This window comes from Eulemur rufifrons, chromosome 6 (genome assembly GCF_041146395.1).
Source record: "Eulemur rufifrons isolate Redbay chromosome 6, OSU_ERuf_1, whole genome shotgun sequence".
Taxonomy (NCBI): domain Eukaryota; kingdom Metazoa; phylum Chordata; class Mammalia; order Primates; family Lemuridae; genus Eulemur; species Eulemur rufifrons.
In genome coordinates, this window is record NC_090988.1 from 79,935,389 (window position 1) to 79,962,268 (window position 26,880).

Here is a 26,880-nt window from a genome sequence, read left to right on the forward strand (position 1 = left end):
ATATTGGTTATACACATAAAGACAGAGTTTTTGAAATAGTTTTCTGTTTGTTCTATTTTGTGGTTTAAAAATAAATTGGTTAAAATCACATGTATCTAACCTGTTTTCTGTATGTAAATATCTGACACACATGGAAGTATCCCCAGTTCTGCTTTTGAGACTTCTTACTGTGATTTTCAAAGACAAATACTGATGAGGTTAACTGCCTCCAGTTAGGTCTCACTTCCTGGGAGATACTATCTAATTATGTGCCTCTAAGTGATATTAAGGTACATCCTAAGAGTTTCTTTTTTTTTTTTCTCTTGAGACAGAATCTCACTCTGTTGCTCGGGCTAGGGTGCCGTGGTGTCAGCCTAGCTCACAGCAACCTCAAACTCCTGGCTCAAGCAATCCTACTGCCTCAGCCTCCCGAGTAGCTGGGACTACCATGCCCACCATGCCCAGCTGACTTTTCTATATATATTTTTAGCTGTCCATATAATTTCTTTCTATTTTAGTAGAGATGGAGTCTTGAACTCCTGAGCTCAAACATCCACTTGCGTTGGCCTCCCAGAGTGCTAGGATTACAGGCCATCCTAAGAGTTTCTGAGCCAAATTTATAAGGAGAATAAAATTAGTGAGAGTCAGTATATTAGAGTGACCGTAGAACGAGACAGTTCCAGATTCAGACTCAAGGCCTGCCATTTTCTATCTGTGGGAACTTGGAACGAGTGACTTGCTTTCCTCCTCTGAGTATTATTAATAGTTCTCTTACCTCTAAATGGGGAGACTAATTGTCCTTATCTCCCTATGACTGTGTGATGATTATTCACTATATTTAGAAATCTCCTGATTTCTAAATAAGGCAATTAATATATGGTAAGAAATGAAACAAAATCTCAAAAAAAAAAAAGTGTGTATACCAAACAAAAATGCATCTGTAGGGCTATGCTGGCCCATGAACTGCATTTATCTTATGATCTTAATATTAAAGGTGGTGAGTAATATTATTCCATATGTTTCTTGCATCTTTTTAGGCTCTTTAAAAATCTCCAGCCTCCACCTGCTAGGAAATGGAAGGGTCATCAAAGGTTTTACACGTTGTCAGTGCTTTGCTGATGGAGTCTACCATGCTGAATTGAACAATACAGAGACAGTTGAACATGTTAAATATTTTATTCACATTGTTTACAAACTATATCCACCTGGAAAACACATGAGTCCAAAAATAGATTATTTTACAGTAATTCACATTTTTAAAAACAAGTTACTTTGAAGTTAAGCTCTAGCTGTGAGGCCTTCAGCCTGTATAGCGGTTCAGTGCCTCATCTCATGACAATTCCTGCAGTGGTAGAATAGAAGTCCTAGGGGCAGTCCACCTAGCTGTAGTCGCTAATGACTTACACACCAGTGACTGATGAAAAAATGTCAGTGCAGACTTGAACCCGTGAACATTTACTGGTGTAAATTCACTGTCGCTATTTTTGTCAAGGAAATATGTGTTTTAGCAATCTGAGTACACATCAGGTAGGAAGACAAAACAAAAGAGACTCACAATTTAATTGGCCATCACAGAGTTGTTGAGACATTGCCAGTTCTATAAAGGTTTAATATCTTGACCACAGACGGAATCAATGAATTACGATTTCATCGTGTTGACAGTTTGAATCATAGAAACAGCAGTGATTTGGAAATTGATGCATGTGTCTGTTGACACTCGTGGCATATCTGATGCCAACCATCAGTCAGGAGAAGAGGGAGGGGAAACAGACTCAGCAACAATTAATAGTGTGGCTGACTTTACGTGTTTAGTTCCAGAAGGACGGCCATGGGAATTTTGCTAAATGGTCAAAAAGATGCTCTGGTTAAGAAACTTACTATTAACCTGTAATAAATCCAATTAGATCCCAGCTTGATGGCTTAGCTCTTTTATTAATTAAGAAACTTTTCTATGGAATTTGACTTTAATGATTTAAAATCTAAAGTATATATGTCTTACATCTCACCTTCTACTATAAACTATAAAACTAATCACGTTTTTTTCCCCCTCTGTGAGCTGCCACAGTTAACCATTGAAAACTTTGGAACCTTTGGAATAGAAGTATTCGATGTGTCTCTAATGGCAGAATTGAATCGGTGTTCTCTGATCAGCACCGATGGCATTGGCTGTTGTGGTTCTGCAACTCTGGGTTAGGGAAATAATGTTTGATCAAGGTCCCATAAAGCATCATCCCCACCTCCCCTTAGGGGCAAAAAAGGATTTCTTAAGGGTTGCTGCCATCACCCCAAGTAGATAACAACTCTGAATCCAAACGGAAGCTGAGATGTGGAGAAATGTTATCAGCATGTTTGCAGGTTTTTTTTTTTTTTAAAAGATGACTTTCAAACGTCTATTGCAATCTGATTGTTTTAAAAGAACAGAAATCCATAAAATGAGCTTGATGCTTAGAGTCGATCATAGCTTGTCTTCCTGCCACCCATGTGCATTTTTGCCAAATTTGTACACTAATCTTCGGTCAACCCGTTCCAAAATTCCCGTTTTATAGTAGTATCTGTGAAGGCAAGCAGAAGAGGGAGGGTTTGCACCTCAGGAAAACAACAGAACGTAAACACTCTCTCCTCATTCCTCTCAGGTGACAAGGCTGGTCTTTGGTTACACTGGTATTTTCACACCCTGTTATCAGCTTACACTTAAACCTTTCCCAGACATCTCGAAGACTGAACCTCCCCATTCTCAGTTCAACACGTGTTTTGTGTGTGTGTGTGTGTGTGTGTGTGCGTGTGTGCCTGGACATAGGGTGATCCCTGGGGAACACTGCCAAGAATGAAAAAGACAGCGTGTCAGTTTACAAACTGTAATCCCACCTGGAACCAAGAACCGAAGTTTTGTCTCATGACCTTTCGATGACCAAGTAAAAAGCTGCCAAAACAGTGTAATTTTCTATGGCCGGCCATTTTATATAACTCTTGTAGGTTCATGGTGTTTCACGCTGTTAACTTACCTCAGGGCTCTGCTCAGCTTTTCGTACGTCATTCTGTCGTTTTTCTTCCTCTGTCCCCACATCTTGGCCAGGGCTTCTGATTTAACCACCCGAAAAATACCTTGTTCCCTATCTTCCCATTCTAGAATGCCGCAATTTTCCTCCGGAGATAGAAGCAGGTCTCGCACAAATTCCCATAGATGAGAACTTTGGAGGCCTTTTGAAAAGGGGAAAAAATTAGCCACTTAAAATATACATATTTTTTAACTTTAAGAGAAGAGTCGTACATCTCATTAACCCATGAGAACTGCTGCTTCATGGGGACATTTCCCATAGGTGTGACTGCGTGCTTTACCCGGAACCTTACCAAGACGTGAACCGTCTGTCTTCCATGAAAGCAATTGCAACACACACACACACAGACACCAAGTTGATATTGACGGGCAGTACTGTGGCTCACAGATGTTCTATGGCACTACAGATTTATTCATACGGAATGAATGAAATGACGGTCGAATGGTCTTTTCATTCTTCTATCTGACAGGCAGTGTGGTTGTACTGAGATCCCATAGCCACAACCGTCTGTGGACTGATCCTGCAAGTTTTGTTTTTCACGAAAAGCTCTTGTTCTATGACATGGTGGTTAGGGCCAGCTCTGGTGACCCACTGGCTGGGTTTGGGTCCTGAATTCACCTCTTCTTCCTTCTGTAACCACAATCTCTATAGTTACTTTTTCTGTAAAATGGGATAATAAGAGTACCTATCTTATAGGAAAGATTTCGTGATTTAATACATATCAAGCAGTTCGAACCACGCCTAGCATGTAGTGGTTGTTTTCTACACACAAATTTGCGAACTTGCAGGTGTGACCCTGTGCTGGGTAGATTTCTTAGTGCTGGAAAAGGCTAACAGGATTGCCAACTCTGGGTGTTTCCCTCACTATCCTCCCCTAGTACTTCAATAAGAGGAAACTGCGGTGGACCAGGAAAAATAAACCCTTATTCTGAAATACAACATGGGGTAGAAAATTTCTTTACTTCCTCACTTTAATTTTTATAGTGCCATTTCCAAGTAAAAAAGAAATCTGATCTTGATAATTTGTATAAGAGCAATCATTGATTTCTCTACTACCTTCCGTGGAAAATAATGGGTCCCTCTCAAAGGTTTAGTTTCAAAGCTTATTAAAGTAGATTATTTTGTCTCAGGAATGGTTTTAAGAAATTAGACGTGAAAAATGGCATCTCTGCACTTACTTGTTCGACTGTGACTGTGACAGTCTTGACTTTTGATGCCAGTTGTTTTCAAGCAGTTGGAATCGGCATCTGAAATACAATAATTTATAGCGGTAGAAAGGAACATAGAGGCTGCATTCAGACCTCAAATCACAGCAAAATGAGTGCATACTAACTGAACACCTTTGTGGTAGAAGACACCGTGTTAGGCACTTTGGGGGTGATTAGTAGGTGGGAGGTGCAAAGATGCTGAAGACACACAGTATATACCTTAAGGGACCATTGTGTTCAACACTGGGGACCTACTGTGTGCCAGGTTCTATCTGGGTTTACTGCTGAGAATACAAGAGTGAACACGCAGACATGGTCGCTCCTCATGTGGACTTTGCAAATGGGCCAGGTCAAACACAAGTGACACAAACAAATCCCCCCCTCATTTTAAGTGTTAGGAAGGAAGCAGGACATCAGATACTGAGCATAGCACCTACTTTAGACAGGGCCTCAGGTAGGGCCTCACGGAGAGGAGACATTTATGCTAAGAGAGAAAGATGAGAAGGAACCAGGGTGAGGGGATTGAAAAGTGTTCCAGGCAGAAGGAACAGCGCATGCAAAGCCAAACGTGCAGAGTCCGGTGAGGCAGGCATGCCATGTACCGGGGCAGAGCGGGAGGTGAGGATGTTGGGGAGGTGGTCCACATTTTAAGACGATCTCTCTGGCAGCAGTATGGAGAATAGACTGGAAGGGACACAAGTGAAAGCAAAGAGACTAGAGCTTATGAAGAGCAAAAGGTAGGGCATTAACTCCATGCTGAGTTAAAGGATAACTCATGTTGGACATAACCATCTGAGACACCTGGACAAGCATTGTCCCAAAGCAGTACATGATTAAAAAGAGATGACAGTCCCAGATCTGCCCCCTCCCAGCCCACATCCAATCTCCGTCTTCCTTGCCTGCTTCGCTCCAGCCACCCTGGTTTCCAGCTCTTTCTGAACATGCAGGCACATTCTACCTTGGAGTCTGTGCACTAGCTCTTCCCTTCGCCCCAACGCTCTTGCCTTGGATATCTGTAGGTTCATGCCCTCATCTCAGTCTTCGCTCAAATTCACCTTCCAGCGAGGCCTCCTCCGCCTACCCGAGTTGGAATTGCACTTTCTCTCCCCTCCCCAGCATTCCACACCCACTTCCCTTACCTTGCCATCTTTGAGCATATATTGTGTGATGTATTTATTTATGTAGTTCAGCGTCTGTGCCCACTAGAGGGCAGGGATTTGTGTTTGCAGATGCGCCCCAGCACCCGGCACAGTGCAGGATCGCTGAGCAGAGCCACTATATCATACTGGACTAATTGTACCTACTCTACAGTCTAGAATGCATTCTGTCACTACTGAACGAAGGAATAGACGTGTTGTCAAGGGACTTCTCTGCTGCCCAAGGTGACCTTCCTCAGTGCCACTGGGTCATGTCACTCTCTGCCTGAACATCCCACAGTGGTTCCCTGTCCTCTCCAGGATGAAGGCTGTCACGTTGGTTAGGCCTTTCACAAACTGACCCCCAACCAGGTCTCCAACCATATCTCTTTCTGCTCCCCAACTTCTTCCCTTCTCTTGGGTCGGATGGTTCCATTGGGGCTTGGCATTCTGCCTCAGGCTCCCTGCCCCCTTTCTCCCCAGCTGACTCAGGAAGCCTTCTCTGACTCGCCCTCTGGGTTAGAGCCCTTCCTAGCTGCATAGATAGCACCTGTGTGTTTCTTGGACTCACAGCACTGGTCCACTCCGCTGTCAAGATCCATTTTGTTTCTTTTCCTCTTCTACTAACAGCTGGTATTTATGGCGTGTTCACTAAATACTAAGTGCTTCACATACACTATCTCATTTAATCCTTACAACAACCCCGTGTGATATTATTGTGATTTTTATTTTATTGAGGAGGAATTTGAAGTCCCAGAGAGTTTAGGAATTTTATCGAGATGGTGGAGCCAGGACTTGAACCCAGAGTGTCCATTCTAAAGCTAATATTCACAACTACTACTTTACCATGTCTTTCATGGCAGCTGAGGCTGAGACACGGCAGAGCCTATGGGGCTGGCTTCTAGGCGGACTTTCCAGGCTTCCTAACCCTGAGTTCAGGCTCGCTCTGGTCTCCCAGCTGGAGCAGACTGAGCAGAGCCCACGCCAGCCACCGTCAGTAGACTTGTCTCCTCGAGTGCATGCTCCAGAGATGACAGCACAAAGTCCTCGTCTCCCCACTTCTCCCTCCATCTCTTCCCTGTCACCTGGTCTGGGCCACCTCCATCACTCTCCCAGACACAGCAGCCTGAGAGAGCATCTTAAAATGTATATGGCATCTTATCATTTTCTTTCTTTCTTTCTTTTTTTTTTTTTTTTTTGAGACAGAGCCTTGCTCTGTCACCCTGGGTAGAGTGCAGTGGTGTCATCGTAGTTCACAGTAATCTCAAACTTCTGGCTCAAGCGATCCTCTTGCCTCAGCCTCCCAAGTAGCTGGGACTATAGGCATGTGCCACCATGTCTGGCTAGGTTTTCTATTTTTAGTAGAAACGGGGTCTCACTCTTGCTCAGGCTGGTCTCAAACGCCTGACCTTGAGCGATCCTCCTGTCTCGGCCTCCCAGAGTGCTAGGATTACAGGTGTGAGCCACCGCGCCTGGCCCATCTTATCATTTTCATGCTACGACCTTTCATTGGCTTCCCAGCCTGCTCAGAATGAAAGGCAAGCTCCACTACCCAAAAGCTGTGCCTGGTCTGGCCCGGCGATGCTCTGGGCCTCAGCTCCCGCCTCTCCTTCTGCCAATGCTACGAGAGTCTGCCAGTGCACTGTCCAGGTGTGGTGGTGGACACCTGAGCTGTACAATACGGCAGCCTCAGCCACCTGTGCCCCTGAGCGTTCGAAATGCGGCCAGTGCGACTGAGGAGCTGAATTTTAATAATCTAATTTTAATTAATTTAACTGGTCCCATGTGACTAGTGGCTTCTGCATTGGACAACCTGATGCTAGACCCTCTGGCCTCCTCTGGTTCTTTCTCAAGGACACCAAGGATGTTCCTGGCCCAGGGCCTCTGTACTTGCCATTCTCTCCCTGTAGCCTCTTCTTCCCTCTCTTTTCCTGGCTAACTTCTGCTCATCCTTGAGGCCTAATTTAAATATCTCTTCCTCTAAAAGATCTTCCCTGGACCCCAGTTTAAATGCCATCTTTTATCCGTCATGCGCAAAACAATCTGCCTTTTCCCTTTATAAACAGCATCATGATTAGCACTTACATACTTATTATTTGGATTGTTTGTTTAATGTCTCTCTCCCTCCCTTGCATCAGTGAGGGCAAGACCTAAGCTGTGCTCATTGCTGACACCATAGTGCCTAGCTCTGGGCCCGGCACATAGCAGGTGTTCAATAAACGTTTATTGAATGAATGAGTCAATGAATGAACGAATGAAAAGGGAAAGGAAGAAATGGATAAGAGGACCAAAGGGGCTAAGGGCTTCAGATTTAGACACACCTGGGTCATCTGCCACCTTCTAACCATGTCATCTGTAACCTCTAAGCTTCAGTTCCTACCCCTATAAAAAGGCAGACTTTTTCAGGACAGTCCTAAAAGAGTGATCAAGCCCATGTGTCTAATGACAGCATTGACATAGCCTTGGTTACTTACAGTCTTTGATGGTGGCCTTGGTCTCTTCAGCATCATTAAAAAAGGAGTAACCTGGGAAAGAAAAAGAAATGCACAAACCATACCATGCAATCCTGGTTTCCACCGGCCAGGCCAGGGGAGGTGTTGGAGGGAAGGGAAGTGACTGTCCCTTCTGAGAGGTGTTTCATTTTAGAGGAATCTTGGAGACCATGTGACCCTAAGAGATGACAATCTTGTTTTTAACAGTCATTTGGAAAGTGAATCTGGGGCCAGGTCTCCCAGCAGCCCCTGTACGTTTTCTGAGCAGGCACTGGAGTGGGTTCTGATTGGGGGGCCAGGAGGGCTGGGCTCTGAGCTAGGCTGGGCCCTGACCCCGTGCAGTCTTGGCCAGTCACCCAGTCTCTGGGCTCACCTGCTTTCTCGTTGGCAACATGAGACAAAACACTGGCTAAGCTCCTCTTTGGCTCTAGGAGTCCACAATCTCTGGTGTGGCCTCTAATCCTTCTGGGATTTGAATGCTTGTTACGTGCCAGTCAAAGGGGAGAACGGGCATAAGAGGCTGCAAGAGGCGCAAAACCTGACGTGAACACCCAGCTTAACGAGGATTTGGAAGATGGCGTCCCAGCCTCAGTTCCCTCCTCCGTAGAACGGGGTGGGCTGGGGTTGAGTTAGGAGTTTTGGGTCATGTTTTCAGGTAGCAGTATAGGCCAAAGGACACCTATTTCCTCTCTTGGTGTCCAACATGATGACTAATTTCTATTTACTAAGGAGGCTGGATGAGGGCACATTTGTGATTGTTTATTTCTGGTGCTGTGTTCTTGTTAGAGTTGGTCAGCCATGGTGCCTTGGTGACTCTGCCCACAGGGCCAACCAAGGACAGGATCAGGGACTGATGAGGGACTCGTTCCCTTCCTACACTGTGAAAGCCACTCTCTGCCCCCACCCATCCTGCAACCTCGCCTTCCAGTGACCTGCGTCCCCAGGTTCCTGGGCCCTTACATCCTACTGCGATACCCACTGAGCCAGCTGGTGCCCTAGAGCCCCCTCAAGCTCCCCTCTGAGTCAAAACTGCCTTGTCTGGGTCCTATTCTGCCAGAACCCTAGTCTACAGGGTAACTAAAGCTTACACTAGGTAGTAGCCAGTTCACCATGTAATTTGTGGTCCAAACGGAAACACCTTTGAGAATGAAAAGCAGCGTGATGCTAATTATAATGATTCCAGGATAACAGGTGGAAACAATGCGTCCTGGGCAAATGGGGACAGAGGAAACTTTGGTCACAGCGCAAAGATCTCCACAATCAACCCACAATCCACATACCTGCTGAGAAACACTGCAGGAGGGGTTTCAGAACCGAGCAAGGTGGTGGAGTAGATAGTTTTACTGCCCAACATGAAACTCTCCTGGCACAGAGAATGCCTGAAATTCTACCACTGGAGGTGGCATTGTGGATCCAGGGATTTGTTAGAATAAGGGGTAAACTTAGAGCTTTTAAAAAAACAGGTGGCTTTTAGTTTATTTGTTTTGCACAGATCCCTGAGGTAATGGGACCAGGGACAGGTATTTTTTGATGTGAGAATTGCCAGTCCTTATACGCTGTGCCAGGTAATATTTCACTGAATCATCCCCAAAAGAAGCCCATGGAGGTGTGTGTCATTATCCCATTGGACAGATGGGGCAGGGGACACTCAGACAGGTTAAGCCACTTGCAAAAGGGCCTATGGCTGGGACGTGTTGGAGCCAGGGTTGGAACGTGGGTCTTTCTCATCTCCAAACCCTTGTTGGTACTAATTTTCTGTGAATCAGCCGCTGGCTGTGTGACCTTGAGGAAGTCACTTAACCGCTCTGGACATCAGTTCCTCTATCTGTGACATTGGGACACAGAATTAGATGTTCTCAAAAAACCTTTCTGGATTGGAAAAAGAAAACCAAAAAAACAAATCATGTTCAACATTCTGCTCCCAAATGGCACATTGAAGGGATAATGCTACTGGCGCCACCTTCTGGCCATTCGATGCCTGACTATTAGGAATGTGATGAAACAATAATTAGCTGCACGCTGGAAACTGGAAGACAAAGGGCTTATTTAATTCGATTCCCCTTCTGCTTAATGAGAGGTGAAGCAGAAACCCCTTTTTGTCCATCCTTTATGGTTTCGAGTCTTTACGAACACACTACGTTATTTTGTTTTTATCAGCCTTGCTCCTGAACAGTCCCTGAACGTGTTTTTAGTTTTTCTTTCTTTTTTAAAAAAATGTCCTCAACTTGCTTTCTTGCAACTTGCTCCCTTTTACCTAAAATTCTTAATTCTTGCATACTAGAGCTTCCAGTTACTGAGAGGTTAGCAGAGAGTTCTAGGTAATAAAATTGTGCTGAGCGAGTCATCTGGTGGGGAAAGACCTCTTGAAGTGGCTGGGCCCCAGTCCCAGGCACCACCCCCCCACCCGCCTCGAGGCCCGGCCCCCCGGACACTGACCTTGTGTGCGGATGTTCTGGAGGATGAAGTACAGGTACTCCCCGCAGATGCCGGCCGCCTCCACGAACTCCTCCTGCGTCATGCTGCACAGCTGCAGGCCGCTGACGTTGAAGTGGCAGAAGGAGATGCAGTTGGCATCCAGCTTGTACTGATCGCAGCAGAACTGCAGCCACTCCCAGACGTGGCGCTTAGTCCAGTATTCGGGGTGGACTGATGTCCAGTAAGAGTCGCAGGCTGTGCCAGAGGAGAGAGAGGTCAGGGGTGACGGTCCCTGGAAGAGCCTTTGGGAGGGCCCCGAAGGAGGCACCTGTTATGGTAACATCCTCATCCCGCATCCAGTGAGTTGAAAGGGCCTCCAGCCCTTGGTGTTCTGCAGGGGCCCAGGTCACCTTCTATTCTGCAGAGAAAACCAGAGGGACTGGCTCCTGTGGATGGACGTTGGGGCCAGAGAGGGAATGACAGTGGTGAGAAGTAACCGGGCCTAGTGCTGGTGCTTAGAAGAAAGGGGATCTAGCGGGGGAGGGAAGAGAAAGGCTCTTCGGTTGTTTGGTTTCAGACAACATGGTATCAAGAGCACAAAATCAGTAGTCTAACAGGCCTGGGTTCAAATCCTGATTTTTTCCACTTGGGCAAGGTCTATAGGCATTGAAGCCTCAGTTTCCTCATCTGTGGAATGGGGATAATATGCTCAACACACAGGGCTGTTGAGTTTGGGGTTAATATACTCACTCAATAGCCAAGTCCCATTGTTCCCAGGAGAAACTGCCATGGCATGGAAAAGGTGAGGAACCAGGTACTTGGTCAGGCTCTTTGACATAAATAATTCTTGTATTTGCTCATTCATTCAATAAATGAGAGCTTCAATTTCCTTATTGGTAAAATGGGGGTAATGATAGCACCTCTATCATAGGATTGTTCTGCATTGTATGAGTTAATATACATAAAAGTACTTGGAACAGAGCCTGGACAATTTTAATGCTATTGTTAACATTATTGTTGAACATCTACTGTGTGTGAAGCAACAAATTGTGTGTTGCGGATTCACGGTGGATAAGACAGGTTTGGTCCCTGTCCCCCAGGAGGTCACGGATGAGGAGCTCGAGTGTCACGGAACAGTTCCGCAAGATCCCACAGCCAGTGTGCGGCAGAGCTGGGTTTGAACTCCAGCCTGAACATGAAAGCCACTGCTCTTCCCATCCCATTGTCCTGGTCCTCAGGGGGGCAGGGCAGGACAGAGATGGAACCCAGAGAGAGAGGCAGAGGCAGATGCAGATGGAGAGCTGGAGAGAATGAGAAGGCTGAGAAGAAACGTGGGGGGCAGAGAACAGCTAAGGTGAGAAGGACAGAGAGGGCCATTTGCAAGCTGTCACCCCCACAGCGAACAGCAACGGTGCTGCTGCCACTCCCCCTTTAAATGCTGCATTGGCTGCCACTGTCCCCAACAGAGCTATGGTACTTCTGATCCCAGGCAGGGGATGGGTCCTCCGCCCTGCCAGGTGCTACTGCTCACTAAGCACCAGCTGAGGCATTCCGTGTCCTGGTCGACGTCATCTCAGGTTTCTTACGTCCTCCCAACAATCCTATCCAGTAGGTGTGATTGGGGTCTTTCACAAGGAGGAAAATGAGGCTCCCCCTGAAACTCAGAGCCCTTCCAGAAATCTGTTTTCCCACTGAGGAGTGGATTGAGGGGCAGTCGAGCCTAAACAAACAGATTTGTTTTAATCGATTTAAAAAATTTCACCATAGTTTTATAGGCATGAAGATCAGAGAGTCAACACTCTGCCAGTCTGGTGGAGGCTGATGTAGCCTCTACATGGCAGAGGAGAAGTGCCAGGGGCCAGTGAGGCCAACCACTCGGCTCCTGCTCTCTGCTCACTGGCTGGAGCCGGCCCACCAGGCCCACGGGGTGCTTGGCGGCGGGCAGAGTCTCCTGGGAAAGCAGGGGGCCATTCCTGAGTCCGGTCTGTGCTTTTATCTACTGATTTCTGGCTTGAGTAAACCTAAGGGACCTTTGGACTTTCCTGGTATTCTGATGAGAGATGTTTATGAGCCTTGAAATTCTTCAGCCGTGGGTCCTGCGCAGGGCCCTGACCGAGATGGCTATCTGTGTGCCACAGTCAGAGTTTCTTTCTTTCTTTTTTTTTTTTTTTAATTTTTTAAAAATCAAAGACTATTGGATAAATGTTACACAACATTCTTTAACATTTAAAACTCTGAGTATACTTAAGATGAGAAACGATTTTTGTCATTCAAGTCTACGAAACAAAGGAGGCTTACAAAGATTTGAAATACAGACAAAAGGTAGCACGAAGCCGAGCTTAAATATTAAGCAACTAAAGCGATGGGAGTGAAATAGCGGCGTGGTAGGTCTACATTTCACATACCACCAAGTTTCATTTTTTGAAAAATGAAAATCTGGTTTGTAACAAAACACCTGTGAGAATTTGTCACGAGAAAAACAATATTTAGATACTTAAAACCTGATCTCTCCAAATTCGTTTGCTTTATATTGTTACTTCTTGGTCATTTCCACCACTCTACACAAATCAGGAATTCTAAAGCCTAATTAGAAATCTTGATTATACAATCCATGTGTCATTCCACCATGGCCTGGGAGGCACCTGGCTGTCGAAGTGAGCCTGGAAGGTCCCGCTGGTGCTGTGTACCTGAAAGAGCAGGGCAGACCCGAGCCAAAGCGCTAGGGCCTTATCGAGTAGGACGCCCTTGTGTACAGGGTTTGTTTCTTTTCATGGAAAGGTTTCGCCAGGTCCCCATTGCCCTCCCCCTTTCCCATCCCCCCGGTTGTTTTCTTTGGCACTGGAAGAGGGCCATGTTGTTTGTGGGAGCCAGGAGGGCCTCCGGGATTCGGAGAAACGCCCGGTGGGAGCAGGCCCTGACACTGGGAAGGTGTTGCCGGCGCTGGCTCCCTGCTCCCGGCCCTGACTTTGAAGCTCACCCACAGAGCAGCTTTGTGTGCAGCGGGGCCTGGCGGGAGCCGGAGCCAAGCGGTGGTGGCAGCGGCTCTCTCTCCTCGCCAGCCAAGTCCCACAGCCCCCTCCCTGAGCTGGGCAGAAAATGGCCGTTCTCAGTGACACGAGGGCACCCGGGGGGCTCCTTTCAGTGGTGGCGTGTTTCCACAGTCCCTTCCTCATGAGGAGGAGGAGGAGGAAGGCCGCAAATGCGAGAGAGGCCTGCTCATCTGGCTCCCAGCCTCCCCCGTCCTGCTCTGCTCCGTCAGGGTGGCTTCACAGCCCAGTGTCTTCCCACAGGGGCTTCTCCTGGCCTGGGACGTGGAATCCTGTGTGATTCCTGCTCATCCTCTGGACCGCAGCTCACCGCCCCCCAGAGTCCTCCCTCCCCGCTCAGCGCCCCCCAGGCACCCTCCCCAGAGGGCAGGGGACTCACCCTCCTCCCCCTTGACCTCAAACCAGGAGTGCCCCGAGCCCGGCCTGGCCCACTGTGGGAGCTCAGTGTGTGCCACCCACCGACTGAATGACAATCATTATCTCCACTTTACAGGTAAGGAAGACAAGGTTCTGGGCAGTGACCCCTTAGGGCCGCACGGCCGCTCAGTAAGGGAGTCAGGCCCCTGCCAGCCCCTCCGTCTCTGGACCTGGGCCTCACAGCGGGCATCACTCTTCTTGTCTGGGGAGGACCCAGGTGGGCACACATCGCAAAGACTGACTGAAACAAGACTTGGATGCAGGCTGGGCGCGGTGGCTCACGCCTGTAATCCTAGTACTCTGGGAGGCCGAGGTGGGAGGATTGCTCGAGGTCAGGAGTTCGAGACCAGCCTGACCAAGGGCGAGACCCCATCTCTACTAAAAATAGAAAGAAATGATTTGGACAGCTAAAAAAAAAAATATATATATATATATATATATATATATAAAAAATTAGCCAGGCATGATGGCACATGCCTGTAGTCCCAGCTACTCGGGAGGCTGAGGCAGGAGGATCGCTTGAGCCCAGGAGTTTGAGGTTGCTGTGAGCTAGGCTGATGCCATGGCACTCTAGCCTGGGCAACAGAGCAAGACTCTGTCTCAAAAACAAAACAAAACAAAAAATTTGGATGCAGACACATATATATATATAAAATTAAAATGATAAACATAATCTAGGTTTGGAAAATCAGGAAGAGAGTGGAGGAATGATGATGACTGTTTACAACCCCGGTGAACAACGTGAAGACGACCCTTTTGCTACTTGGAAGACATGAACTCAGGGAAAATAAAAGGAGAGGTTTTATACCCACAGAATTGATTATCCTTAATAGGTTGTACTGTCTGGAAATGTAAAGTGATCTTCCCAACGCATCTAAGCTCTCTGGGGAGGCTGAGCGAGTGCCCTTCTGCCTGGCGTCTGGCTGAGGCCCGCCCGGGCCTGGCAGGCTTAATCCCAGTGCCCACAGGCCACTGTTAAGCATCGGGCTCTGCCAGCTCCTTTGAAGTCTGAAGTGGGTCAGGACATTTGTTTCAGAGCCAGCTGCATTGGGAAGAAGGATTGAGGAGCTAGAGGTAGTTTTCAGCAATTCTTGGAGAATTCTCACAAGTGATGCTTTAACATGGGATATAGTTAAATCCAGAAGGAGGACTTTATTAGCTTTCAGAGCTGGGCTGGTGCACCAAATGCCCACAGGGTCAGCAGGTGACACCCATGCCTGGAGGGGCCTGGAGGGGAGGACAGTGGGGCTTGGGAAGTTCATGCTCAGGTGGTCAGTTGCTGCCTCACTCTCACTGACCACGGCCAAGTGAAAGGTGGGCCTTGTATTGCCAGGACCAGATTGTCAATTGAAATCTCCTGATTTCTATTTTTCAGTGTGGCAACTTATTTGATTTTTAACACATTTGGGGAAGCCCAGTCAAAATTCTTCCATGGGCTGGATTACTCCTGGCCATCACTTGGCAATGAAGAATTCCACAGGCTTTTGGTTCGTTGTCTTAAAGATTATTGTTTAGAGTGGGCTTGCTAAGACTTTTGAGGTTTTTTTTTTGGTGGTTGTTCATTTTTTAGTTGAATAGTATTTTCTTCAAGTTAAACATTATCTGAAAAAAGCAGCCCTGATTTGCTGGGAGTGGAGGTGAAGGTGGAGCTCCAAGAGGCTCCTTGAAAATTAATGTTCTATTAAAAGGATTAAGCAAATTACTTGGAACAGGGCCAGGCGCATAGTAAAGGCTCATTACATCCATTCATTTATATGTGTCAATGTTAGGTCTCCCTCCTGGGCTCCCCATGCCACCACTTTAGTTGCATTTCCTAAAGCACTCCTAAGTTTTAAAAATGTGTATGCCAGCAGCTTTGTTTCTTTCCAGACCTTTGGCTTATTTTCTTCATAAAAAATAAGAAAATTATAGTAGAAGCCGAGCTAATTTGTCTTTGTATTTCCAGCATGTGTAAGGTGGCCTAATGCTGTCATCTTTGATTTAAAAGATGGAGGCACATGTGAGCCAGTGTGACTTTTCAAAATTCTTGATCATCAGGACACATACTAGGACCATCCGTCCGAAACTGGGGCAGAGGGGAGGGTGGTGGTGAGGGCGCTGTATCCCCAGGGTGCACGAGAGCAGGCTGTTGGAGTCACATGATATTCACTGTGCATCTTCAGTAGAAATGCCAGAGGGTGGGTCCATTAATCCCCCACCTCCATTCTTTGTTATAGACAATTAAAATCTTCTCAATGGTTCCTAAAAACCCATTTCTAGACAAATCCTTTTGCCATCCCTAAGCCCTTCCTATATAGAAATTCTGGAGCCAACACACTTCATCTTCTTGGAGCCTCACTCAAAGCAAAAATTTGGGGGAAAATTTTCATTTTTATGTTACACCAAAATAGATATGCTGCAGAACGTCAAATTTGCAGACTGCAAAAGTAGTTTGAACTTAGAGCTTTCAGCTATGTCCCTCTGGAGAACAACTTCATTTTTCTCCCCACCCTATTGGGGGAGCGTTGATGGGAAAGTCCGTGAAGGTAGATGCAGCTGCCACAGCTATGGGGATTCACTCACTCCTGTTCCCATCCCCCATTCCAGGATTCTGCCTATGGTCCTCCGGGGGTGGAAGGGACCTTCCAACGGGAGTCTCAGGATTGTGTGGGGTGACTGAGCTTGGGCTGTGGAGATGGACCTTCCCAATTTGGAGTCCTCATTCTTGGACTTCTTAGTTGTGCAAATCTAACAAAGTTTCCTAACCTCTCTGGATCTCAGCTGCCTTCATCAATAAAATAGAAATAATAATCGTAACCTCGCAGGAAGTCTATTGTGAAAAAGTAGCAATGAATATAAGGGACAGTATCTGAACAACAGTCAGCTTTCAATATGTCATCTGGTATTAGTTATTACTTTGGGACTACCTTTTTTCTCAGGGAAACAAGGCCTTCCTTAGTCTAGCTGAGGAACAAGAACAAAGCCAGCTCAGGGCTGGGCTGGGGCAAGACAGACAATCTGGGTCAGAGGAGGCCTGGGCTAGACAACTTCGGGCCATAATTAGCACGATTTACTAGCATAGGGAGTTGGGAAAGTGTTTTGCCTGGGGCAGCACCGAAGAGAGGTGGTGCATGAACCGGGTAGCAGGCGCACTGTCAGTTGCAGCTTTGTCACTGGAAGGAAGGACTTTACGAGGGAAAACCTGAAATGATAAATTGCTTCCAGGTTTCCTCCCAGAGCCAGTGTAGCACCAGCCAACAGCCCTTCCTGGCTTCCCAGCCCAGCCTGTGGGATGATCTAGGCCCTGAGATGGAAAAGCAAACCCCAGGAGCAGTGTAGGAAACCAAGTGGGGAAAGAGAAGGCCCGGCTGGGTATCTGCAAAGGGCCATGGCCTTGGGTGTGTGGCGTTAGGAGAGGGCAGAGAGAGCCCTGCCCTGAGTGGTCCTGGCACTGTGGCCAGGGAGGTTCAGGTGCAGGTAGCTAATGGCCAGTCCTCCTGGGGTGTGACCTCTGCCACAGGGCTCACCTCAGGCTCTCAGATAACATTGTATTTGCTTATCTGGTTTCGGTTTAGAGGTTCTTCGACTCTTTGCTTTTGCTCTCAAACTTCTATGCCCAGCACATGGATCTTGCTTAGAAAAGCCCACGGGGGATCCAAATGCCTCTTTCCCTGGATTTCTGGATATTAATACCCAAGATCAGTGGGGTTTGTACCTTTTTGTTTTTAACAAAAAGCTCTTTCTTCAAATAATAGCTAACCTATTTATTGAGCACTTTGTATGCATGTGCCAGTCACCATGCTAAATGCTTTGTGTTTTCTCGTGTTGTCCTCAACACAATGCTATGAGGTCCTATATCATGTTGCCCATTTAACAAAAGAAGAAAGTAAGGCTCGTGTGTGTGTGTGTGTGTGTGTGTGTGTGACCCTTTTCAAGGTAGCATGACAAGTAAGTGGCAGAGCCAGGAGTAGGTTGCATAGGTGTATTCTAGCTCCTGCAGCCAAGCCTTAATAACTATTCTGCTCTACTGTCTTCAGAATTAAAGCGGAGGAACCTGCTTGAGGGTGGGGGTGGGGAGGGGAGAGCTGGAACCTGGGTTTTGCAACTGTCACCACAGCTCTCTTCTCTGGTGCTCCCTAAGGGACCTCCTGGAAGCCCCTAGAGCTTATCAGGAACCCCAGTCTAGAAATCTCTGCTGCAGACAAAGTATAAGCAAGATTCTGAAGCAAACGAGGTACGGTGTGCTGGCATGGCCACCTTGGCAGTCAGGGTAGACAGGGGTGGGTACATGGAGTTTAGGAAGGTGCTCCAGAAAGAAAGGAGGGGTGAGGCCAGGATACTCAATGACTTATCAGAGGGTTGGCTGCTGGAACTTGATTGGAGAAATGATCTTTTTAAAATACCATATGCATGTGAAATACACGCAGCCCCTCACTGCACTTGGATACATTTTCCAATATTCATAATTCTTTATTTTGAAAAAGCTGAAGGCAAGGCCAGGATGAGTTGATGAGATTATAGAATATTTTGCAATGTGTGAGCGTCCACCTTCAGCCTGAGTGTGGCCAAGCAGACAGAAGTCCCGCCCTCAGAGGCCTGTGTGGTGAGCACATCAGGGCATGGGGCCGGCGGCATGCTGCTAAAGCCATTTGAAAAGTTTCTGAGAACAGCTGCTTTTCCTAAACAGGCTGAGTATTCCTCCCCGCCCCCGGCCTAGACATCATCTGTCTAGGGGCACATCGTTTCTTTCTCCTTTTCCCTCCCTTTGGTCTCAAAGTGTCTAAGCTGTCAAACAATCTGAATTGGGAAGCCTGAGATTGAGACCCGTGTTACTTTTGTTCAGTATGAAAAACGAAGAGAGGAGAGAGGAGGCTGTTTTTCCCCCTTACTGGGGGTCATGAGGTGTTCCTGGCTATAGCGAGCCCTTCCCACGTGCCAGGCACTTTGCTAAACACTCTGTACACTAAATCTCATTCAAGCCTTCCAACTCCAGGAGGTGGATTCTATTTCAGTGGAGCAAAGTATATCTCAAAAAACCTGCTGGAGGTCACATGGCTGGTAAGAGGCTGTGCCAGCAGATGAACCTGGATGAACCAGAAGACAATCCCGAGGGAGGCCCTGAATTCAGGATGGAGTTTCCCAGGAGACGGGCAAGGGCCTCAGGAGAGATGTCACCAAGCCCACTGCTCACTGAGCAGGGAAGGTTGGCAGAGCAGTGTCCAGGGGCAAACCTAGCTGTCCCCTGACACATCCCTCACAGAGAGGGCTTTTGCAGAAACTCAGACCTATGTGCCTCTCTGGGTGGCAGTGTCCTTGTTGGAAAAGGACAGAAGGCCTCTCCGGCTGTTCCTCCCACCAGTGGGATGCTGGGGAGGGCTGGGGACCGTGAGGCTCACCGGGAGCCCGGGCAGCACCCAGAGGCGCTCACTCAAGATGAACATTTCTCACCCACCTTCAACCTTTGGGCGATCATGGATATTCGGCTTCTTCTGAAGTCCAGGGGCCAGGTGGCTACTCCAAAGCCTGGCTCATCCCCCAGGGCACGTTAGGAACCTGGGACACTCCTGAGGGGTGTTTTATTTTCACTGGCCTCATGCCTTGGTGGGAATTTCTATTCTCTCAGTGGGTGCTGGGAAGAGAAGGCTATGTCTTTGATGTTGCCTGATGTGGGAAGCAGAGAAGCTTCTGGAAGGAATGAATCCTAGCAATGACCTGGTCCAACTTTCATGACACTGTTGGTGATGCAGAGACCTCAATCAGGAGGAAGCTGCCTCTGCGTATCCAAGACTTGGTCGGATTTAAGCCATTCTGGCAGCCCCACTGGTGATCCCTTCTGTTAACTCTTCATTTTATTTACTTGTGGTAAAATGTACGTAATACAAAACTTGCCGTTTTAACGCTTTTTAAGGGTACAGTTCAGCGGCACTAAGTACATTCACACTGTTGTGCAGCCATCATCACCATCCGGCTCCAGAACTTGTTCATCCCCCCAGACCGACACTAATCCTTCACTATTTAAAGCACTTTTGTGTGCTTTGCCATGAGCCAGACTGTGCCCCAAACGCTCCCCATGTATCAACTCATTTCATTCCCGTGACAGCTCTACAAGGTAGGCGTTGCTGCCGTCCCTATTTTACAGATGAGAAAACTGGGGCACGAGAGGTTACGACGGTGCAGCTAGCAAGGGCCAAAGGTGACTTCACACCTAGCACATGCGAGCTCGAGCTCTTCGTGAGTGCAGAGCCGCTGCTCCAATGCCCGGGCACTGCTCGGGCAGGTGGTTGAGGCCGTCCCCGCCCACTGCCACCCCAACTGCCACCCAGCAGAATAGGCGGGGAGGGGGCTCCCACGATGGCAGTCTTGGCCTTATGCATGACTAGAGAGGAGCACCTGGAGCTGGGCCCACCATCACGGCACACACGGGGAGGGGACGGGGACCTGAATGTCTTCATTTTCCTCCTTCAGATGCAACCTCTTAACCAAGTTTCAAGGGACAGAGATGGAGTACATTTCTCATTGTCTTTCTGGGAAATGAAGTGATTCTTAGGTCTAAAGGAGAATTGTACGATGTCTCTGCAAGATTCAAGTCCAAATGCAATGATCTAGACCTTTCAGATGCGGGTGAGCGATTTCATGGTGCATGTGTGTGTGCACGTGTCGGGTGGGGGCAGACGTAGGATTGCATTGTGCAGGCAGGTGCCTCAAGTCTGTGTGTGTCCTGGCCCCGGCCCCGTCATAGGGGTATTTTGCAGTGTTCTCGGAGGCATGGTCTCTCCCGGATGCTCCTGCCTCTGAACACTGACTTCTGACTCCTGCAGAGGATTCGGGCTCGGTGAGGACTGACAGCCTGATTAGCACCTGCATCACCGCAGCGCAGGGTGTGCACCTGCCGCTCCAGCAGTCAGCCAGGTTTGCTGTGATGTGCAGTCACCCAAGCACTTCAAGCACGGGGGCCCTCAGAGGGTTTCTAGGGCAAAGCTCGGCTGGCCTCCCTCTGGCACGGGATTTGCACAAGGTCCCAGGCTTCCTTCTCAGGTGGAGAAAACCGGGTGGAGAGAGGAGGAAGGGTGGGGAGGGAGGCCTGGGGGACAGTGGGGGGACTCATGTTTGCTGAGCACTTGCTTTGTGCCACGCTATAAAGTTTACACACTTTGGCTCCCTCAATCTTTGTAGCAGTTCTCATCAGCCCTGTTTTAGGTGTAAGGAAATAGAAGCTCAGAGAATAATGATAATATTAATATCAATAACCACAGTGTAATATTATAAGACAGGTGCTGAAGTCAACTTGCATGTAACTTAACTCCCTGTGAGACCTTGGACAAGTAACTTAACCTGTCTGTGCCTCAGTTTCTTTATCCATAAAATGGGGATAATAATTGTTCCTTCCTTCTGATAGGGCTTCTGGAAGGGTGAGATGGTGCTTGGCACGAGGTCTGGAGCACAGCTAGTGGTCAGTGAAACCACGAAGACCCAGCAACCGCAGCATACAGGCTCTGCTCCTCTGCTACATTGTTTAAATATTGCAATAACCCAAAGATATTGCATTATCACCTCCATTTTACCTGGTAGCAAAATGAGGCTCAGAGAGGTTAGCTGAGCCCCCACCCCATCACTGCCCAGGGCCACAGACGGGGAAGGCACTGGAACAAGGAGGCCAAGTGCCTCCTTTCTGCAAGAGGCTGCCCTTCCTTCTGCCTTGGCCTTTCCCGGCCCTCTGCCCTGAACACCGGCATTTCCAGGCCCCAGCACAGCCTTGTGTGCCTGAGACCAGCACCTCCTCCTGTCCAAGCCCTTCCCCCCTGCCCTCAGCTGGGCTCCTCTGGAGGTACATACCTGTCTGATGCTCAAAGGTGGGGTAGTACTCCTCATTGCCGAACAGATCGGTCCACGACATCAGGGGGTCGCAGAAGGACGCGTTGGGCAGGAAGGTGCTGTGTGTCACTGAGTCCAACATCCCCCTGCAACAGCGGGAGAGGCTGTGAGGAGGCGTGGGGTGACGGGCTCCCGAAGCCACGCTGTGCCAGAGCCCCCCCCCAGCAGGGTGACACTTGGTTTTTAATAATTATAACAAACACATGCTGTCCACTAGGAAACAGGAAACCCCTAAGTGCTTTCTATGGATGACAATATTTAATCCTTGCCACATCCTGTCTATCCCCATTTCATAGATGAGAAAACTGAGGCAGAAGGGTTGAGATGATAATTAGAAAGTGGCAAATTATGCAATACTGCCTCTTTGTTAGTTCTCCTGTTTGCTCACACCCGATCCCCTGAACTCTGACTTATAATGTCGAACAATACGCTTCTGAAAACAGGGCAAGAATTGCTAATTTTGATTATACTCACAATTCTGAAATCCAAAGCTCTAAAAACTGGAAGTGTGTGTGTTTTGTGTGTGTATGTGTGTGTGTATGTGTGTGTGTATGTGTGTGTGTGTGTGTGTGTTTGGTGCAATCTTATTTCCAGGCAAAAAAATAGTTCTGAATTGATGTTATATAGTTTTATATACTATTTATATTTATATATACACATACATATATAAATGATATATGTTATATAGTTTTATAACTATAGTTATAGTTTTATTTATTCCATTCTATGAATGTTCCTATGCTACACTGCAGAAATATTGATGTTTTTGAGCAATCCTGGACACTGAGGGGCACTCTGTATTCTGCCGGGTATATGCTCTGTCACCTTGTTGATACCTGAAGAATTCTGAATTCTGTAGCACATCCGTACCCAGGGTTTTGGAGGAGAGAGTGGGGACCTATGACAACTGTAACAAACATTTCACTTTGGGCTCCACGCTGAGTACTTCGGTACTTTAGCTTTATTCTTTGTGTCTGTTCAGAACAGCACTCTGAAATAGGTACTGGTGGCGGTTCCACTTCATAGATGAGGAATGGAGGTTCTGAGATGCCAGGTAACAAGTGCAAAACGACCCAGCTGGCAGCAGGTGATGGAGTCTCGGTGGCAGCCAGATCCCATGATCCTAATCGCTGTGCCCAACTCCCCAGGCACGTCAGCGGGGGCAGGGAGCTTCGGGGAAACGTGACTGGTTGGTGCCAGGAAGAGGGCAGAAGTGAAGGGTCCTGGAGCCCCGCTCACACGCTCCTGCCTGTCCCAGTCTCATCTCTGCCGGGGCCCATGTCCCACAGTTCAGAAAAAAAGAATCCAGGTTTGGTGGATTAAAACAATCTGTTCACCCAACTTCTTTTTTCTGATTCTTTTTTTTTTTTTTTTGAGACAGAGTCTCACTCTGTCACCTGGGCTAGAGTGCCGTGGCATCAGCCTAGCTCACAGCAACCTCAAACCCCTGGGCTCAAGCAATCTTTCTGCCTCAGCCTTCCAAGTCACTGGGACTACAGGCATGCACCACCACGCCCAGCTAATTTTTTCTATATATTTTTAGCTGTCCAGATCATTTCTTTCTATTTTTAGTAGAGACCGGGTCTCACTCTTGCTCAGGCTGGTCTCGAACTCCTGACCTCGAAAGATCCTCCTGCCTCGGCCTCCCAGAGTGCTAGGATTACAGGCGTGAGCCACCGCACCCGGCCTTTTTTCTGATTCTTGAAATAACATTAACTAGATAGTGTGGTTTTACCCCTATTTTGCCAGGGGACACAGCACTGCAAAGTCACACCGCTGGGAAGTGTCTTGAGATATTAAAAACACAGAATTTTAAGATCGTCCCAAGCTAATTCTTCATCTAGTCCCAAGAGGAAAGAGAAAAAAAAAATCCTTAAAGGAGGTAAATATCCTATTAATCAAAAAGTTCCTAATTTTTATATAGTTAAATTCAATTTACCAGGTGACCTTTGTAAAATACCAAATGACTTTTGAGAGCTTTTTGTCAGGCATAGATAGCTCTCAAATTTCTGTCATTTGCCTATGACGCGGATAACTTCACTCAATCCATATACTATGAGCGCTATTATTTACCTAAAATATTTAAAAAAAAATCAATTCCCTTTTTGTTTTACTGTAAATATGTTTATTTCAAAGGAAAACTTTTTATCACTACTATAAATCTCAAGTCAGGATTCTTTTAACATTCGTAAGCGTTTAAATAAAAATTGTTCATCCATGCACCACCTAAATCAGGGGTTAGCAAACTACAGTCAATCCAGCCCACCACTGATTTTTGTATAGCTTGCACCTAAAATGATTTTACAGTTTTAAATGGTTACATTTTAAATAATTATCTAAGTACCTACATAATATCCTTGATTTTGCCTTTTTGGCCCACAAATCCTACAATACTTGACCCTTTGAGGAAAAGTTTGTAATCCCTGGCCAGATTCATCCAGCATGTCACCAGTGATGTGAATACTACATGTTGGAAAATACTGAATTAGTCTGATCTCTTTCCTCACTCCCACCGTTTTACACTTAAGGAAGTTGGGGCCCAGGGAATTTGTATAACTTGCTCAAGGTCACAGAGCCGATGGATGGCAGAGTTAAGTGGTAGGGAGGTCCTTGGTTTTCTGACTCTCAGTCCATCTGCTTCTGTTTCTAAAAACACAGTTGCAGCCCAGGCTCACTTACACGGCAAATGGAACCTAATACCAAGAAGGGCAGGACTGTGTGATTCCAGAACCAACAACCAATTCTTTGGGGATGCTTGCAATTCTATCATCATCATCATCATCATCATCATCAAATGTGCATGAGAACTGGGGTCCAGATATGCGTATATAATATAACCAAGTTTGAATTCTCAGACTTAGGCACCTTCCTGGGCCATGACCCAGAGTCTCCAGGCCCTGCTAGGAAGCCTTCCTGATGCCGGGAGAGGGTTAACGTGCTCAACAGATTATCACGGCCATGGATCTCCTGGGAGCTGGATCAAACAGAAGTCAAGGCTGCCTGGCTTTGGGTTCTGATTTTCCCACAGATTGGCTGGTTTTATGCCCTGGGTGGGGGGCAGGATAAGGAGGGCTGTGGTGAGAGGTTATGAGGGAGGAAAGGGCCCCTGCAGCCCAAAGCCACTTCTGCTTTCTGGACTCGACTCCAGAAAAGGTCCTCTAAGTGAACGCTAAGGGCAGAATCACCCTCTTCCTCTCTGGGCCAGAAGGCTCAGGACACTGAAGAGGATAATGGGCCTCCCACGTGACTGTCACTGGGTTTGGAGAAAGGAGAGGTGGACCCCAAATGGAAGAAAACAGAAGGCAGTCCCTAGGCCTTCCATGTCAATCAGGAATCCATCAAACAAAACTCCACAGCACGTGTGAGATCTTCCTCGTCCATGCCTGACAAATAGCTCTCAAACGCCATTTGGAATTTTAAAAAAGTCATTTGGTAAATTGAATTTAATCATATAAAAATTGGGAATTTTTTGATCAATAGGATATTTACTTCCTTTAAGGATTGTTTTTCTTTTTCCTCTTGACACCAGCCCACTCACTTGATCCGTAATCTCTCTAGGGCGGTACACAATGCTGTATCTGATTCCGGTAATTCCTTCTGTGGCAAATTATGTCCATTAAATTTTCTTAAGGGCTTTCTCCGGTGTATAACATGCTATTTTTCTTTTGCAATTATTTCTTGCTTTTTGGAAAAAATATTTTTTATAAAAGCAGCAAAAAGGGTTTTTTTTTTTTTTTCCCCTCTTTTTTTCTTTTTCTTTTTGCTATTGTAGTGGAAGGGGGTATTATTAACTCTGGGCTCTCCACAAAAGACCGTGGCCACTTAGCTGGCGTGCAGTAGGCGTGAGAGCCCGGGAAGAATGGCTGCTTTGTGTTCAGCATCCTCTCTTCTGTAGCCCCTCTGAGGTCCTTGTGATAATTGAACATTTTAGCTCTTAAAGATTTCTTTACTGTGGAGAGGGAGTGGGTTAGTGGGGAGGGAAAGGACAGCTGTTTGGAGCCCCCTTTCTCAGTAAGGACATTCTGGCCCAGCGATATGTAGGCGCAGGCCTGAAGTTAGACCAGGCCTTCGGGACTGGGGTGATACTGCCCCTCCCAGGGGACAAGAATTGATTCTTGGGGGGAGGGTGTCAAAAAAACTTAGATATTACTGTGTTTTATGACTCTCCACAAGGCTGCAGTATATACGTAGATATACAGTGGATTTGTGATAGTAATATTACTTAGGGGGAGTGATTAAAAAAAATTGTCTTAAAAGGTTCCTTAGGGGAAGCGATAATGAAAAAAAGGCTAAGAAGCACCCGGTTACATAGACCCAGCGTCAGCAGCAGGACAAGACAGGGATCTCTACGGAGGCTCCTTGGCCTGCTGCTCTAGCCACACTTGTCATTTTGTGCTGGTTTGTCATCACGGAAAGAGCTGGACTGGGGGACATGACTCTGAGCCTTGTGCCTCGCCAAGCCTCAGCGCTCTGTCTACTAAATAAGGACACAGACAAGACGGACACCAAGATCTGCCCCAGCTCCGTGACTTTCTCAGGCACCCACCTGAGTGTGCCAACACAGCCAGATCTGGGCACACATACACATACGCATACACGTTGATTATATTTGCAATTCTTGGCCAAGTAAGTTCACCAAATTGGAGGGAAATACAAACAATATAAGCACAGATTAAACTTTTAGGTCTGAAAAAGCCCCAACGTCCTCCTCTCCCTTCCCTCCTGAGCCCACTACTTTCTATCGCACTCCGGTGTAGAAGTCTCAAAACAGATGGACGTTTTTTGCCCAGGCTATCTGGGTACCTTAGACACTCCAGACCCTCACTCACTGCCCACCAACAGATCCATGGCGGCTGGAATCAGTTTCTCCAAAACACAGTCGCCATTCTAGCTGCCTCGTAAGTAGAAAAGGATCAGGAATCAGGTGGGCTCCCATCCGCGCGTGAGAAAGGTTGGCTGCAGGTACCTTTGGGAATGGGACAGCGACGGCATGGATGCTGAGGTCCCCGGATGCCTCCAGTGGCTTCTGAACCCTTCTCAGAGCGGGCTCACACCCCAAGCGCATGCAGAGAGGGTCCACCCAGTCAGAGGGACAGGCCTGCGGGCTTCTCGCCCCCACACGAATCAGAGGCAGCAATAACAGGTGCAGTGCCCACGGGCCGAGCAGCCAGGCACCTCTGCTCAGCCTTCCAGAGGGAGGGGAAGGAGCAAACCACTCAGCCTTGGCCAGTTTGCCAGAGGAGGAAAATTCCTTCCTGACCCCGGCGAGGATCATCAAC

The 26,880-nt window shown here is 47.4% G+C and overlaps 1 protein-coding gene across 3 annotated transcripts; it reads right to left on the reverse strand.

The window, feature by feature from the left end:
* Positions 1 to 2,434: 2,434 nt before the first annotated feature.
* ELF5 (E74 like ETS transcription factor 5) lies at positions 2,435 to 26,593 on the reverse strand. 3 transcript variants are annotated; one of them, XM_069469799.1, is made up of 7 exons: positions 26,568 to 26,593; positions 21,563 to 21,687; positions 10,308 to 10,541; positions 7,854 to 7,904; positions 4,214 to 4,282; positions 2,982 to 3,177; positions 2,435 to 2,531 (listed from the first exon to the last, which is right to left on the reverse strand). In XM_069469799.1, exons 1-7 carry the CDS (start codon positions 26,591 to 26,593, stop codon positions 2,435 to 2,437), a joined length of 798 nt encoding a protein of 265 aa, XP_069325900.1. The 3 variants fall into 3 exon arrangements, with proteins under 3 accessions (XP_069325900.1, XP_069325902.1, XP_069325903.1); XM_069469801.1 differs by lacking the exon at positions 10,308 to 10,541; XM_069469802.1 differs by lacking the exons at positions 7,854 to 7,904; positions 10,308 to 10,541; positions 26,568 to 26,593 and having other exon boundaries at positions 21,563 to 21,683.
* Between the last annotated feature and the right edge of the window lie 287 nt (positions 26,594 to 26,880).